Consider the following 16,512-nt stretch of genomic DNA (forward strand, 5'->3'; position numbering starts at 1 on the left):
CAATGACAAATCCCCCCCACCTTAGTAAAATGAGTCAGGTGGTCTAGCCTAGATTCTAATTCAGAGTCAGGATTTAACTAGATATATAAATGTGTGACCTTTGACAAATAATTTTACCTCTCTGAGCATCGCATCTCTATGCACAATGAGCTACAGGGCATTTTTAAAATACATAAATTGAGCCTAGGTCATATTGCTCAAAGTAAAAAATGGAATAATTCACAAGAGGTCCAGTTTTACATTAAGAAGATGACTTATGGCTGTAGTAGCAAATAGGGATGGGAGCTTAAGTCAGGCTCCCACCTGCTGCTGATGTTTGACAAAATCTCTTCCTCAGCTTTCACAAGTGAAGCATGGAGATAACCATATTACATTGACTGGGACACAAATACAGGCCAAAACTATGGAAGACCCCAGGATGGGTGGGTGGGTGGGTGGGTAGGTGGATGGATATAAAACCATCACATATCTGATTCAAACAGCAGTGACGTAGAAAAATGTGACTTACATGTGTTCCAGTTCCTTCTGTGTATCTTCCAGAGAAATACCAAGTAACACACAGAGGCCCTGTCCAATAGCACTTATCTGCTCTCCTCCAACTAAAAAGGGAAAAAGATACCATGAAGCACTTTCAATAAACCACAGGAATGTTTAAATAACACCACAACTTCTCTGGCAAAGTTGGTAAGTATTCAAACTTGAAGGGAATTACATAAATACAGTAAGCCAATCATAGTTCATGTTCATTCTGATTTCATGTCTGGAATGAATGATTTGTGACATGAACTACCAGAAAGCAAGATTTTCAGGCACATTTTCATCTGTGCTAGCTTGCGTAACTCTGAAACTTTCTGTGATGGAATATGCCCATCTGTAAAACAGAACAGTTTTCCTCCCCTGAGAATCCAGGTCAGCTATAATAATTCTCAGGAAGGAGATGTCTGCTTTTCTTGGAAAAATGTGGTTGACACAGTATACAGATAGCACAAAATAGAAAGTATTTATGTCATAAAAGCAAAGAAATCATTTTTCTACTTAGTACAGAGAAGATAAATATAGTATACATAAAACCACTGTTTATACATTTATTCACTGAGCTTCAAGTCAGCAAACTTTCTTCCACTTCCTAGTTTTGTACTAAAGTTTCAGTCTAACCCAATGAACTTCAAATCTTTTTGAAACCTGTACTCACCCATTAAAAAGAAATATCTAAACATATATCCCATTTCAAACATTTGTGTATGTATTATAGTGAAATATGTTCTACTACCACTAGACAGTATCTTAATGCTGATGTATACTTAGGCTAAGAACCATCATTATGATGGTGATTTAAATCTATAATTTACGATTTGGGGCCAACATTTTGCCAAACCTCATTAGATTAGTGAGGTTTTGTTACTTTATCATGTAGTGTTCCAAGCAGGATGAGGATCTAGTATGTCATTCTCTTGCTTGCTTCTGTCGGATAACAACATTCATAAACATACCTGATAAGGCAACATACACTATCTCAAGTTGTAGCAACCTATAAGCTAAGGAACTAGTAAGACACCTCTTCTTTTAGGTGTCAAAACAACAAACTACTTGATATCCAGATCCCAGAGGAAGCAAGTTAGAATGGCTGAGTGGTCTAAGGCACTGTGTTCAGATTCCAGAAGAGTACTAGCACCTACTCATTTCCCAAATATCAATAAAGCTGAATTTCTCTTATTTTTATGCTTAAGGAAACAACTGCTTGAACATTTTCTTCTGTTCTACTTTCCTAACAAAGGACAATGAATGACTTACTGTCCTTTAAGCAGCTGACTCAAAAGCTGAAGGAAGTAAAATACATCCTAACACAAGCAATAAGCAGGGTTACTTGAATGCTCTGCTGTAGAGAAAGCCTTTGGCGAAATTTGGCCTTTCAATAAATCAATACAATTTTCTTATAATATCATTTTTCCTAATTTCCCCCAAAGTATGTTTTTAAAGCTTGAATAAAAATTGAGCTATATCCATCATTAAAGTAATGCATATACATTACAGAAAATTGGGGAACTATAATAAGGAGGGAAAAATACCCAGGTCAAGCATTTTAACAATTAATGATTTCCTTTGGACATTTTCCCTTTTTACAGGTTTTACTTCACATTTGTTTTCAAGCAATGTGTTCATCTTTTTCGTTAACATTGCATGAGCATTTTTCTATGTTATAAGTTCTTCCTAAACACTTTTTACTAGTTGCATCCTACTGAGTGCAACTACTGAGTCCATTTCTCCATGTATGAGTGGCAACGCTCCTCACATCCCTTCTTCAAGAATTCAACCTCCCAAATTAACACATTCAAAACTAATCATCTTAGATCCTTCTCCTGCCATTCTGATTCGATTCAGATTTTAGCTGCTGAAGCTGAGTGATGGTACATGGCAGTTACTGTACTATTCCTTCTGTGTAATCAAGTAAATGCTTGAAATGTTCCATAATAAAGCTTTTCAAATTAGATTATCACAATAAGCATGCTAAGGCATCGAAATGTGTCTGATCAATTTCATAAAGTGAAAATGCCCCATAATAAAATGTGACTGTTAATATTCTTCTCTGTCCCAACCAGAAAATAGGAAAGGACATATTAGAATCCCTGAAATAAAATACCATTTGAGTAGAAGCAATATTAGTGAAGCAAGACACATTCTAAAGGTACTAATTCAAAGCACTGAAAATCCATTGTAATAGCACAAATTTTTAACATTTTCCCACTATTAACTTTTTTAAAGTGTAAGTTGGTTTGTTCTCATTAAAAGCATCTAATATTAGTACTAACCTAAACTCACTCAAACTACTCAGCAAATCTGACAGAATTCACATTTTCAATAGTCCAGATCAGCAGTACAGAGCTTAAGAGAGGGCAGATCAAAAATTCTCTGAAGTTTACTTGTTGGTAATGACCACCTTGGGCATTTTGAAAGATTCTCAAACAATTGTTTTTCATCCATTAGTTTTCCCAGTTTCAGTGAACTTAAATATTAACTGAAATGCTAAAAAAAAAACCTTTGTTTTTTAAATTCCACAAATCCCAGTGCTATTTTATTCCCTAACACAGAAGTACCATTTCCAAAATGAGCTACCAAAACAGTTTAGAGGTCATTATTGCAGGGTTGAAAAGTAGGCTCTCAGCCCTAAATAATTAGATTTGCTAAGTTTAGTTGTTTAAGAGATTTTCTTGGTTTTAGAATTATACTTCCATGGTCAAAGGAACCCAAATTTGATGTAGACTGGTTGAGAAAAATTGAAGAACAGGTTAGTTGGAACTATTTGAACTGAAACAATTTTATGTATCTACCCCCCCCCCAAAAAAAAGACTAGAAGACAATCTAGTATTTGTCATTCAAATGTTCACTTAATCTTTGTTATCTTGGTTTGAGTTTTTGTAACATTAATCATTTGGACAAGTGATGTTCAAATTAAACTGGATTGATGACTTGGGCTTGGTGCACAAGTATTTGGTTTAAAAAAAGAAGAAAGAAACAAAGGGAAAACAGATGCTTCATACTGAATTCTTCTGATTCTGACGCTTCTGGGATAAGGAAGAGGGGAAAAAACGTTCTGTTAGAAATGCAGTCAGCGCCGGTCACGTGGTATTCCCAACTGTCAGAACTCATCCAAATCAACTCTTCATACCTGTGCATTTAAATAGGCGTCAAGCTCCATAAAAATCAGGGTATGTAAATATTGGGCAGTACGGAAATTTTAAAATACAAAATCATAAAGGGAGAGGTCCCCCTCGGGAAATGCTCCTTACACGTTGTTTGTGCAACATTTCATTCAAAAATAGGCCATAGAACCATCCCAGGTTCCGCTACCCTCTGCTTTGAACAATAAAAATGATGATAATGATGATTATGACAGCTGATCATGAACCCAAACCCGAGATCCTAAGCCAAGATACTTGAAAGGGTCCTCCAAGCACATGGACTGCGCTCTCTGGCCGCAGCGGCGCCCCAAAACCGGCCGAGAGACTGGGGTTACCAAAACCTCGCTCGCGCAGGGCGACGGTGGCCACAGAGACCACACGCAGCACCTGCCCCAGCGGGGGCCGCCTGAAAAGAATCGCGTGGGGCCAGGGGCGGCTCCTCCCGGGCCCGGCCCCGCCCGACTGACCTGTGACGCTGGCCCGGGTGACGCGCTGCACCACGGCCTTCATGGCGGCAGCTGGGGCGAATCGGACGGCGCTGAGCTCCTTCCGGCGACTCCACCGACGGCTCTGCGGCTGGCGCCCTCTAGGGATGATTCCAAGAAGTGCGCGGGGCCCAAGGATCCAACCCAGTTAGCAATGGCCTGCCCACGTAGACCACGCCCATGTACAGGTTGTTCCCGCCCACGTCAGTACCGCCCACCTACGGTCCTATCTCCGTTCCACCCATCTATTTGACAGGCCCCGCCCCCAGACTTGGTCCAACACCTCTAGGCCACGCCTTAACCCTTAGCTCCTCCAACCCGATGCCCACTCTTCACCCCTACCGCAGTTGCGAAAGGATTTTTCCTCACGTTCCCCCTCACCCAAATCCCAAAACTCTGTCCTTAGTCCTAGTGCCAGGATTAAGGTGAAAAAGGTGATTCCCCTACCTTTTTCCACTTCGCTTTCCCCAGAGCCTCCCAATTTCTTTTTCTTTTACCTTCGACTTCTCAGAAACTAGACAGAATAGGACCTGCTGCGTAAAATCTCCACTTAATTTCTAACTTAGCTTAGCCGTGTTGTGGTAGTACCAATATATGTGGCTGCAATTCTAATGCCTCCTCTATTACAAATACAAATATTTAAGCTTTCCCCCCTCGCCCCTCCAGCAGTTAACAGATTTACTTGAAATAGACAAAGTAAAAGTGCTGTAAAAACTTCATGGGATTGTACAAATTTTATCCTGAAAAATTAATATCGCTAATAAAAAGAATTCCTTCGCCAGGTGTCTTTTCAAAGTCCTCTAATTGCATGCGTAGTTGAAGACATGCTACTCCAAAATATAGCATCTTGGCATACTTTGTAAGCTGAAGAAATTTAAGATAACTTCCATGTGAAGATCCTAACCATCCCCAAAGGTAATGAAATAGTTATTTGGGTAAATAAAGGGACTCCAAGAAGAATCCTAACAAAGGCCTTGCTAAGTACCCCCAGTTTTCTACACTTACCTCCTACTACTAAACCCATCACTTTGTTCTAGGACTGCCCACCCTTCATCAAACCCAGAAACAAAGAACATAGATCTATTTCTTTGGGTCTTCTCTACTTTACAAAGGGTCCCTTTCCATATAAAATATATTCAATAAATGTGCATGTTTTTCTGTGACAGTTTAATTTTCAAATCCAACTGGAGACTATCTAACAGCACAAGAAAACAACTTTTGTTCCCCTACAAGAAAAAACATTCAAATAGAGAACAAGAAACAGTCATTTGGCCAGAAATGACTACAGACTAGATTGCTTGAATGTTACATACGGAATACTAACTTACCTTAATGAAGTGATCAAGGTGAGTATCACAGCAAAAAGACAAGCAAATATAGTACACACCCTGATACTGCACTGAGCAGGCACATTTTTGTGGTATTTCTGCCCAAAATGTATAACCTGGACACAATCTTGAAGAAATGTCAAGATTCAATTAAGAAACACTCTACAAAACAGTCAATTCTTAAAAATGAAATCTGGGAACTACTCCAGATTAAAGGGTTTTTTGTTTTTTTTTTAAAGAGACAGGAAAACTAAGTGTGATGCTTGAAACTGCTTGTTTCCAGGTCAAAAAAATAAAAGGAGAAAGTTTATCATCGGGATAAGTGTAACATTTTAAATATTTTCATTAAATCATCATACCTCAAACATTTTTATCCGAAGATGCCTTTACATACTTAAAACCATTGAATATCCTAAATAGTTTTTGTTTGTATGGGATGTGTATATAAAGATATATGCACTATGAGACATTACAACTAAGGGAAATTGTTAAACATTAATTTACTAATACATCTAAAAATGAAAATAGTAAATCCATCGTAATAACATTAAAGTGATGGGGTCATGGAGCAATATACCATGGAGACTCTGGAAAACTCAACTTTACACAACTGAGAGAGTAAGTATGATAAGGCAAGTCTTTACATTACTTTTTAAAGTTGGAAATCACAGATTCCCCTAAAGTGGACCTCAGAGAACAGTTACGTGTCCCTGTTCCCTGTCATTCTCCATCACTAGCCTTTCATCTTACCCGCACAATCTTCTGACAACTTTCAATTACTCTATTGCCTATTGTGTTTTGTGTCTCCCATGCTTTTACACGGTGCCTGGGGTTCAGTTAATACTGCTGACTAAATAAATGTGTGAACTCAAATTTTTGGTTGACAGAGTATCATAGATTTACATTATCTATTAGTAATTGTACAGATATTGCTCTCTGCTCAGCATGACTATATATTATACATATATCACTATATATTCTATATATACTATATATACATATACGTGTGTGTATCTATATCTATCTATCTATATATATATATATATTAGAATTATAGATAGGCCAGGGTATATGGACATTACCTGCAGAACAATGGAGTGTCAGGAACCTGATCAGATATTGAGGGTGATCAGATAGAGGGAAGGCATTTTGATTAAACTAAGAGTTCTTGATAAAACTGGACTTTTCAAGGAAGTGTACAGATGTGCCAAGAGAAGGTTCAGGAGCCTGACTAAAGTCTGGCTAAGAAAAGAACCTTTGCCTGCGAGGGGCATTTAGGGAGAAGTCATTTACTTAGTCTCACAGAAATATGAAAGGACTCAGTAGCTGGAAGTGACAGGCAGATAAGTTATGGTGGTGGGGATGCTGATATAAGGTATTTTTGAGTATGTGTAAGAAGCACTTGACATCTACCCCCCAACATCCTCAGATGCCCACTCATACTCCTATAACCTCCCTGAACTTTGCAGATATCTCTAGAGGTTTCTACTTGAAGATCTCCATCCGTTCAATCAAGAGAATGACACTAGACCACAAGAAACTTTTATTCTGAGTGAGAACTCACAAACACCCAAACATCACCCAAAATTCCTACAGCCAGGCACCTACCCTCCAGGGAGAGACTAGAAGAAACTTCCTGAAGAAACTAACCTTCCAATTCTGGTATTTTCATTTCCAAATGAAAGTCTAGCTAACTGCCTGGATATGTGACTATCTCTCACATATTTACGAAGTTCTCACATTAAAAGTCCATACACAGAGAGAAGGACGAAGAAGCTAGAAAACTCATTTTCCAGGCTCTTTTCAGTTAGGCTCCAAGACTGTGACCAAGACAGCATCAGTTGTCCCTGCATGAAACTGAGATTCAGAGGGAATAATGGGAACCAGGTGGCTGTGGTAAGTCATTCTGGTAGCATGTGTTGGGGGCTGGAAGGAAGTGTGTGTCCCTGCTGTCAGAAGCATCAGAGGCTGGGTCCTGGCAGGAGCCTGCCCAGTTTTATACTGTTCCCTCTGCCTATTCTCAGCACCTGTCTAGCAGTAAACTTAAGGTTCTGTCCTGGCTGAACCATCTCTAACCAGGTTTACTTGATCCCCTTTCCAATTTTGGAAGTTGTCCAATGTCCTTCCCAAAGTATTATTTAGTGTAATCACAATAACATATGCTAGACCAAAGAAAATGTTATATATGACCTAGTTTCAGCAAACCAAGATTGTGGAAGTGCAGTGTGAAATGTCCCTTCACCCATTCAGGTTAAGTTATAGAAAACATAATTTGAATATGCAAGTTGCTTTTCCCACAAGGAAATATTTATTCCATTTATTAATAGTTATATTTCACAGAACTACTAATTAGATGTTTACACTTTTTCACAAACATAAAGCAGAAATCAAGGCATCTATCAAATTTATATGCTGAAGTGAAGTCCTGATTTTGTGAACTCAGCAGTCAGTCATGATTTTGATCCAGGGCCACCAGTCCATGATTTCAAATAGTTGAGGATCCTGTCAGTAATTGGAACAAAATCTTCTCTATATGTGACAATCGTTTCTACATAAAACCCTTTTGGGTGCTCAGTTATTTCTTTTGTTGAGACAGTCCTTTCCTCTCCTTCACCATCTTGAAAGAAAAAATTAAACACCTGAATTATTAATTTTTAACTTAAAAAACAATCATTAAAATTATTAAGTAAATTAAATGACTGTAAGAACTATACCCATCACCATCAGATTCATGACATCTGAAAAAGCTAAATAAATACCAAATAAAACATGAACACTATGGACACTAAAATGTTTTTAAAGGCTCAATGGTAAATATGTGTACTTTCAGGCCGCCCATAGTCTTCATCGCCACAAATAATCTTCAGTTTTTACATAACAGATTTACTAAGATAAATTTAACACATTATACAATTATCTCATTTAAAAACTACAATTCAGTGGTTTTCAGTATATTCAACTCTGTGCGACCAGCACCACAATTTTAGGATATTTTCACCCACAGAAAGAAACCCTATACTCTTTATTAGTCAATTCTCATCTCCCCTCTTCTGCCCTAGAACCTCTAAATTAATTTATGTCTCTAACAGATTTCTAGCATATGTTTGAAGGTGGAAGGATTTCCTTTTCTGCCCTGTAAGAGTTTAATATTTATTGGCAGGTAGAAGCCCTAAAATTTGTTTGCTCCTCAAATGTGATTGAGGCAGGAAGGGAACCCAAACAAGGACAAGACTCAAGAAAAAACTGTGCTGTTGCCACGGGCTGGTAAACAAGAGGTTACACAAACCTAATGACTCTAGGCTCAGATACCCAGTGCTATACATTTCTTTGGCCCATCTTGTTTTTTTAACTAAGTTTTAAGTTTTTAAGTTTGTTTTTTTAACTAAGTTTTCTGCAGCCCATACATTGCTAAGTTATGGTTCCACAGTTTATCAAGTTTACTGTTAATGGGAGTTACAGTTTCTGAGTTACAGAAGAAGACTCAGAAGAAGCTAGTCCAGCTCAATCTGAAGCTGTGGGCACAAAGTCTCCATGAGATGTTCAGCAAGACCACTGAGATGCAGCGGAATGGTGCCCACAAATCGCAACAATAATTGGACATCTGCCCATTCCGCTCGCTTTCTCAGCCAATGCAAATTTCCTTTGTTCTAAATCTCCAACCCTAAAACCTATACAAGACCCCAAGCCCTAGCAACACAGAGGGTCTCTTTCATGCCCAAAGAGGTCTCTGCTGGGTTCTCTTTTACTCTTTTTATAATCAACAAGCGCTGGCTCCTTGACTGTCTGTGAAACCACCGTTTCAATCTGGACCAGCCCGTTCTTGGGCTTGGGTGCAGGGTACCCAGTGCATCCCTCTGATTTTCAGCGGGTGGAGCCGAGGGTAGTGTCCGGTTCGCTCTCGGTTTGCTGGAGGGTGGGATCAAACTCGGGAACACCCTAACCCAACTCCCCTCCTCGCTCCTTGTCCGGTGACACCACGAGGGACATATTAAGGAGCAGCAGCTCTTCAAATCACCGTCCAGGGTCTCTGAAATATAATATGAATCTTTACACAGATACTTTAAATTCTGAATATGGGGAACAGTCTCAATAACCACCTAAGATTTAATCAAGAAGATTAAACGGAGTTCCTGGAAGAATCCATTACAACAAATGGATCTGCGGAACGGTTCCACCTCGTTCTGCAGGAAAACCTGCGGCTCGAGTCCCAGCTTAGGACGCCGCTCTTGACTCCGCGGGTCGGTCGCCCTGAGAGCAGCGCGTAGTCCTATGGGCGAGCCCTACCTGGTAGCAAGGGTTTCTTCCGGCCGAATAAAAACAAAGAGCCCAACATGGTCCAGGCACCCATCGCATAGAGGACGGACATCCGCCGGTACCAGGCCGTGGCCTGCTCGGGTCGCATGGTACCGCCCCGGGCAAGCCTGGATCTACCGTGGAAGCGGGGCGGGTGGGCGCTCAGTCGGCGCGTCACAGCCGCCGCGCCGCCGCGCTACCCCCGAGGCATGCTGGGGCATGTAGTCCCGGCGCCGGCTCCGGCACCTCGGCGGACCTAAGGCTGGGCGGCTGCTGTGCTGCTCTGCATGCCTACGACCTGGCACAAGATGTAATGAACTTCGAAAGGCAGTTTCCCTGATCAGAGGTCTCACTTGCAAAATTGTAATGACTGCTTTACACAGGCTTTAAGTGGTGTTTGTACATGTGAATTCCTTTCTTCCTCTAATTCTGGTGTGTCAAGACTCAGCTGTCCTGTCCCTCCTTCCCCAGCTACATCATCTCTTCATCTTTATTAGGTCACCCTGTGGTGCCCCTCCAGCACCTAAGTGAGCAGGGTCTATCGCATTTGCTTTTCTGTTAATTTGAAACAGAATGGCCCAGGGAATATGTCTATAAGTTAATGTACTTGTCGATATGAATAAGATTTAATTACAAAATTATATTTAAAAGTTAGGAACTTATTTTTATAAAAGTTACAGAATATAATGCCCTTGGCACTTAAAATATAACTGTTGAGGATCTTCCCTGGTGGCCCAACAGGTTAAAGCACAGCTATCGCAGCCACTACAGCATGAGTTCGATACCTGGCCAGGGAGGTGACTCACATGGCATGGCATGTCTCCTGACCTACCCACTGCTCCCCTCAGCAATGTACTTTGTCAATCTGCCTGTTCTGCTCCCCACTGCGTCTCCGAATCCTCTCACCCCCTGCAACTCTGGCCTGTACCAGTTCTTTATGTATAAACAAATATTTAAAAAAATAAAACATAACTGTTGAACACTTTAAGATAGAAATCCCAGTAATTTGAGCAGAGGCAAAAACAGCATCAGAGTGAATTCATATGGCCCAACATCCAATTAATAGGAAATCCCATTTTACATGTCTACATAATGCTTATTATCTCTGGTAAATCATAAAACATTTATAATTAAATGTTGAGCTTGCCTAATTAAATATAACTGTCTTAAGTAGGCAAGAATTTCTTTTACTGGCTAATTCCTCAAAGGCTAATTGAAGGAAAGCAGTTTGGCTTAGCAGTTTAGTTTAGTTAGCAATTCTGGGCCTCAGGCTGATAAGGAAGCTTGGGACCTTGACTAGGGTCTGGCTGTCTCCACTCCCGTACATGGGCACAGACCCAAAAACCCCAGCTTAAAGGTTCTTTTGTAAGCCACAGTAGCCCTTTTTGTTACAGTAACCCTCTTTTTCATGTATATAAGCTTGATGTGAAAAATAAAGACAGGGACTTTCCTGGTGAACAGACTCACGGTGTCAGTCCTTTTTCTTTTCACTAATGGTCACTTTGTACAGAACAAATACTGAAAAAAATTACTTGTTTGAATGAGGGAAAATAATGGCTCCAAACTTGAGAAAAAATATCTTGGGACTAGCTTTTTATACTCAGTAAAGTTTTTAACTACAAATACCAGTGAATTATGTCCCATTTAATTTTTTTAAGAAGATACCAAAATGACTGATAGCATAAAGAAATGCCTATGATGGACCCAAGGGTACAAGTATAATAAGTTGCATAGTAATTGGTATATATTAAAAGGGGCTATAAAGGATATACTGTAGTTGTAGAAGCTGGATTTTCTTAAGAGAACTGTTTTATCAAAAAGAAAAATATTAAAAATTCTTGGGGGAAAAAGGCAAATATGGCATAATTCAAGTAAGAAGCAAATCAACCTGTGGGATGATGAAATTTAAGAAAGGTGATTCTAGTTTTGTCACTGGACTGTTTGCCAAATGACACAGGGCATGGAACATCAACCACTAAAGAAATATGTAATATTACCTGCCTTGGGTATGAACAGTATTTACACTATCACAACAAGTATTCTTTATCACAAAAGTTTTCACCTTTGATAACCAATTTAGAGACAAAAGACAAAGCTATGACTATAGGCCAATCTTAATATCTATGAAAATGGAAGTGAAACTATACCTGCTAAGATTAACATAACAAGGAAAACCTGAAAGCCATTACTTGGAAGAGTATGTGTAGGCTTAGGAAGGAGAGAAAACAATTATTTATTATAAAACCTTTAAGGTAAGTTTCTTACCGGGCATATATTCATTTGATTAAAAAAATAGAAGCAGTCCAGTTAATTTCCTTGATATCCAAGTGAAACCTATTATCACTCTGTTAGAGTCACTATACCTTTCAGTCACTCTTTTATAGCTAGCTTAATTCAATGAATGTTGAACATTAGCAGTTAGGAAAATGAGATTCTCTCTCAACACAACTTCACATATTTAATACTTTTCCCTTTGTTAATATTAGGAAGAAAATGAACAGTAAGAAGTTGCTCTTGGAGGAGTTGCTTAAAACACATACACTCACAAATAAAACGCATGAATCACATTTGTATTAACATTACTTTAGCCAGTGCTTTCTTCATTCAGGTTTATTTCCTTTCAGGTCATTATGATTTCATTTAAGTATGTTGCCAAAATACATCACCTCTGATTTTATATAGACTGAAGTTAGTATACAAAAAGCATGTAAACATCTACAAGTACCAAAACATTTGTGACCTTAAATTTTATGGTTCAAGAAATGGGTAAAGATAAGGGATACAAATAAATTATAATCTAAAGACTTACATACAGTATTTTATTATTAAAACCCACCAGAAAAAGTGAAAGGAATGTTATTAAGCCTTAATAAGCAAGTCTGAGCACAATCCGACAGTGTTTTCTTCTCCAGTTCATGTCCTCAGTTTAACTGGCACTGGAGACAGCAAGCTTCTTCAAATGATCCATAAAGACTTGCAGGCTGACATCATCAGTTAGGATGGGCGCTCCAGTTTCCTGAAATTCAGTTATAAAGGTGTTGGCAGGTGTCTTAAAAACTGGTTGAATTCATGAGTTAAGACCTTTTTGCCTCAGAACATTCAAGTGCTGTCTCCTCTGCTATGAGCTATCCCTATCCTCTACCTTAGTAACTAAAAACTTATTTTAACTGACACATTTCCTCACAAGACCCTTCCATGATCCACAGCAATCAGGACATCTCTGCAGCTAGAGAGAGTTCTGAAAATATACCCTTTGATTTCCGTCCTCTCCCGAGTTCTGATGATTCATCCACATCTGCTTCCCCACCAGGCCTGCAGTCCTGGAGACCCACACGTCCTGCTCTCATCTTCCCCATTACTCTGCCAGGTAAGATAATCTCATGAAATCCTAAACACTCCCACCTCTCAGTCCCAATTAGAGCAGAAACCCAGGTCCATGTTCCTCTCCCTGCCCTCGTGATGGACCTCACTGTGGTCCCCAGGTCTTATAAATAATAAACGTCTTTTTCCCCCAAGGGTTATTGCTTAAGGACATCTTACATAGCAAAAACATCAAGGGCCAATTCACTCTTAGTATTTCTAAAATTCATTTGGAAAAGCAAAAAAAAAAAAAAAAAAAATTTAAAAAGAAGAATAAAATGGCAAAAAAATCTACCTGACTTACTATGTGCTACAGTAATCAAGACTGCGTGGAATTGGTAGAGGTATAGAAACACAGGTAAGAGTAGAATAGAAGTGGACCCACGAACAGCAAATTACCCAAGTTATTCTGCCTCTGGGTCAAAACAGATCTAGTTTGTAGGACTTTGTAGGATGTAAAAACAAGTGTTTAGAAAAGAGTAACCCAGTCTTCCCCCAAATTCCTGACAATTGCTTACCTGTCCCCAAGCATACAGGTTATTGTGAGTCTGAGATGGGTTCACTTTAGACAAGAGGAAACGAGCCTTAAAAAAATAAATAAGATTAAAAGTGGCATTAATGTTAGCATAATAGGAAAAAAGGTTTCTACCACATTTCTTTTGTTAAAATAGAAATATTTTACTGTACAAAAATCAGTTTCATCTTCTTTAACCAGGGTTCCTGAAATATGTAACAGGTCTTTTATTTGGTAATATTCAACTTCAACGTCAAGATTGTGTGTGTGTGTATTTTATTTTTTTAAATAATATAATAGTTTATTTTTACATCATTTTGTGCCTTTTTTCCATCTCAGTTGCAATCCCCATGGGCTTCCAATCACTATATCACCCATGTGCCATCACCATAGTCCAGTGCAGTCCCCTCCATTTTTGATCCCATTCCCCACTCCACCCCTGTAAAATGTCTCTGGTATATAGTTGTTCATTGCTATTATTATTTTCTTCCCTCATACTCCTGCTATGAGTGAAGCCATCAGTAGTTTTCTTTCTTTCTGGCTTATTTCACTAAGCATGATCCATTCCATCTCCATCCACAATGTCAACATATTTTAAAGAAGTCATATTTGGAAGTTTACCTGTATGCTAATTTATGTCACCACATAAAATATTAACCATACTGTTGAGATTTGTAGCTATACAAATGTAACATAAAACCAGCTGAACCTAACGGCTAGGCTTCACTCACTCACCTGACTGCCTCCATGCTCCGTGTTAATGTAACGAGGCATTGGGAAACGCGCTTGCAGAATTTCCTGAGCATCATCCAGCGGTGCCTGCAGGAGGTGCTTGAAGTTTTCATACTCGGGCATATCCTGGTAGCCAGCTTTACGCCACTGAGCTATGGTCTACACCAAAACAAACAAACCACATTATTGTGGAAACACGGCAACAGCAGCTGTTTCTGACACTTCTGACTTTCTAACATCACCACTGCCACCCAGAACTGGCTTGGAGTAAAGATGTTTTCGGTCACGAATGACAAATTTCAGAGGGGAGCAAAGCAAATCTGATTAGAAGTACAAATGAGCAAGGAGCTGTATTCAGGACCCAATCCCACCCCCACCTCCCCTTAATCCATACAGTTCTCTCTGAAATGTCAGACTCATCAGTCCTACCTCATATTTCCTTCCTAACACTACAAACTAACCTGGTGGAAACACCTGGAAATTTGTTATCCCAAGTCCTCCACTGCTATCACTCACCTAGCCTTCCCTTTCCTTACACCCAGTGTGGAAGGGGACTAGGTTGCCTACACAGAAACCATCCTTTCTTTTCCTAATGGCATAAAGTGTATACCCTCTTCCACCATTCCTACACCCTGCTGCTCCAGACTCTGAGTTGGGACACTCAGTGAGGGAGACAAAAAGCTGTAAGAATCAAAGTGTGAGTCTGAATTAGGCAGTAAGTAGAAGACATTATACCCAACCAAGCTAAACACTTGGGGTCTTACTCCTTCTTTTATACCTAAGAAATCAAGAACTATTTATTAAGCAGTTAATCTATCTTTACAAGTAAACTGGAGTACTCTCATGTATGCAGAAGGTGCTCATCACATGCATGAATGAACTGGAGCAGAGGCTGTGATCAGAGATATGATCAGATGTTGTCAGCTCAGAGACAAGGGGTAAAGTGAAAGCAAAGGAAACTATGATATGACTATTGCTCCCACAGGAATCCATGGCACAGCAGCTGGCCACCCAATGGCCCCTGATCCAGGACTATTATTGTTGGTCTAGTATCTGTGGGTAAGTGGCTGGCCTGGTGCATGCTCACAGGCTGAAAAATAGTTTAAAGTCATAAAATGACTACTAGAACACTAGACCACCTTAAATTATTAAAGGCATTCTGAAACAGAATTTGTATCTTTTCACAATTTGTATCACTTCTATTGGAGACCCTTCAGAAGTGCTGAGACAAAGAGAATGTCGGGGTCTTGACTGAAAGACTGGTCAACATGGGCTGGAACACTGACCCATATCCACACCACGATGTCCTTTCTTGAGTCAGCAAAGCTAAGCCTGAGAATCAGGCAAAATTAGGAAGGGAGTACAATATACCTGATAACGCAGAAGTTTGGGTGTGAATGTGTGCCCAGACTAGGCTAAATACTAAGAGAATAATTCATCATCTAGCAACTAACCAGGAGGGAGGGAGGGTAGCTTGTATCAACAAAAAGGAGCTGCACTGGACACCAGGGCAGCTGGAGCTTGGAATGAGAGACCTTGTGTCCCCTTCTCTTAAACCCCATTTTTTCAGTTCTTTATTTCCAGTTCTTTCAAGTTCATGGGAGCTGGTCTCCGGCACACTTCAAATGTGCAGATACTAGGAAATCAAGTCAATCACCAAGGCAATTTTGGAAAGGAAAAGAAGATACAATCGAAGAAACTGAAGATTATAACACTCAAAGTATTTTGTTTAGGGGAACCATCTTTTCTTAGGGAATGAAACCACCTTTGAGAAGGAAATGATACCTCCCCTGACAACCATGAATTTGTTCACTGTGCCATGTTATTTCATCAAAAACAAACAAGCAAACAAAGCTTTAGTACCAAATTAAGAATAAATGCTTACTAGTAATTCAAACATAACTGTGAAGGCACAGTAGTGTGCATAAAGAGTTTGGCCAAGAAAAGTGAACTGATTTTGCCTGACAACTCAGAAAGCAATATATTACTCGTGATTTAAAGCACCACCTGAGATTTACTTACAGCAAATAGTATTAAAATTCTTAATATACAAATCTTCAGGGATCTAAAAAAAGATTTTCTTCATTAGAATAAAAGCCAATTTACTCTTTATAAGTCAGGTG

General features: G+C 39.4%; 2 protein-coding genes across 2 annotated transcripts in view; both read right to left on the reverse strand.

The window, feature by feature from the left end:
• The window catches only part of DTD1 (D-tyrosyl-tRNA deacylase 1), a 138,685-nt gene extending 134,402 nt beyond the window's left edge, over positions 1-4,283 (reverse strand). The window contains exons 1-2 of the mRNA XM_004687144.2: positions 4,145-4,283; positions 509-599 (exon numbers count right to left, since the gene is read on the reverse strand). Of these exons, the coding sequence (XP_004687201.1) occupies positions 509-599; positions 4,145-4,187 (134 nt within the window). The 5' untranslated portion in view covers positions 4,188-4,283. The remainder of the gene's footprint in view (positions 1-508; positions 600-4,144) is intronic.
• An 8,060-nt stretch (positions 4,284-12,343) lies between these two features.
• Positions 12,344-16,512, reverse strand: part of SEC23B (Sec23 homolog B (S. cerevisiae)) — a 31,074-nt gene continuing 26,905 nt past the window's right edge. The window contains exons 18-20 of the mRNA XM_004687145.2: positions 14,393-14,548; positions 13,662-13,727; positions 12,344-12,799 (exon numbers count right to left, since the gene is read on the reverse strand). Coding sequence (XP_004687202.1) covers positions 12,710-12,799; positions 13,662-13,727; positions 14,393-14,548 — 312 coding nt within the window. The 3' untranslated portion in view covers positions 12,344-12,709. The remainder of the gene's footprint in view (positions 12,800-13,661; positions 13,728-14,392; positions 14,549-16,512) is intronic.

This window comes from Condylura cristata, unplaced genomic scaffold, assembly GCF_000260355.1.
Source record: "Condylura cristata isolate star-nosed mole 26May11 unplaced genomic scaffold, ConCri1.0 scaffold00022, whole genome shotgun sequence".
NCBI lineage: Eukaryota > Metazoa > Chordata > Mammalia > Eulipotyphla > Talpidae > Condylura > Condylura cristata.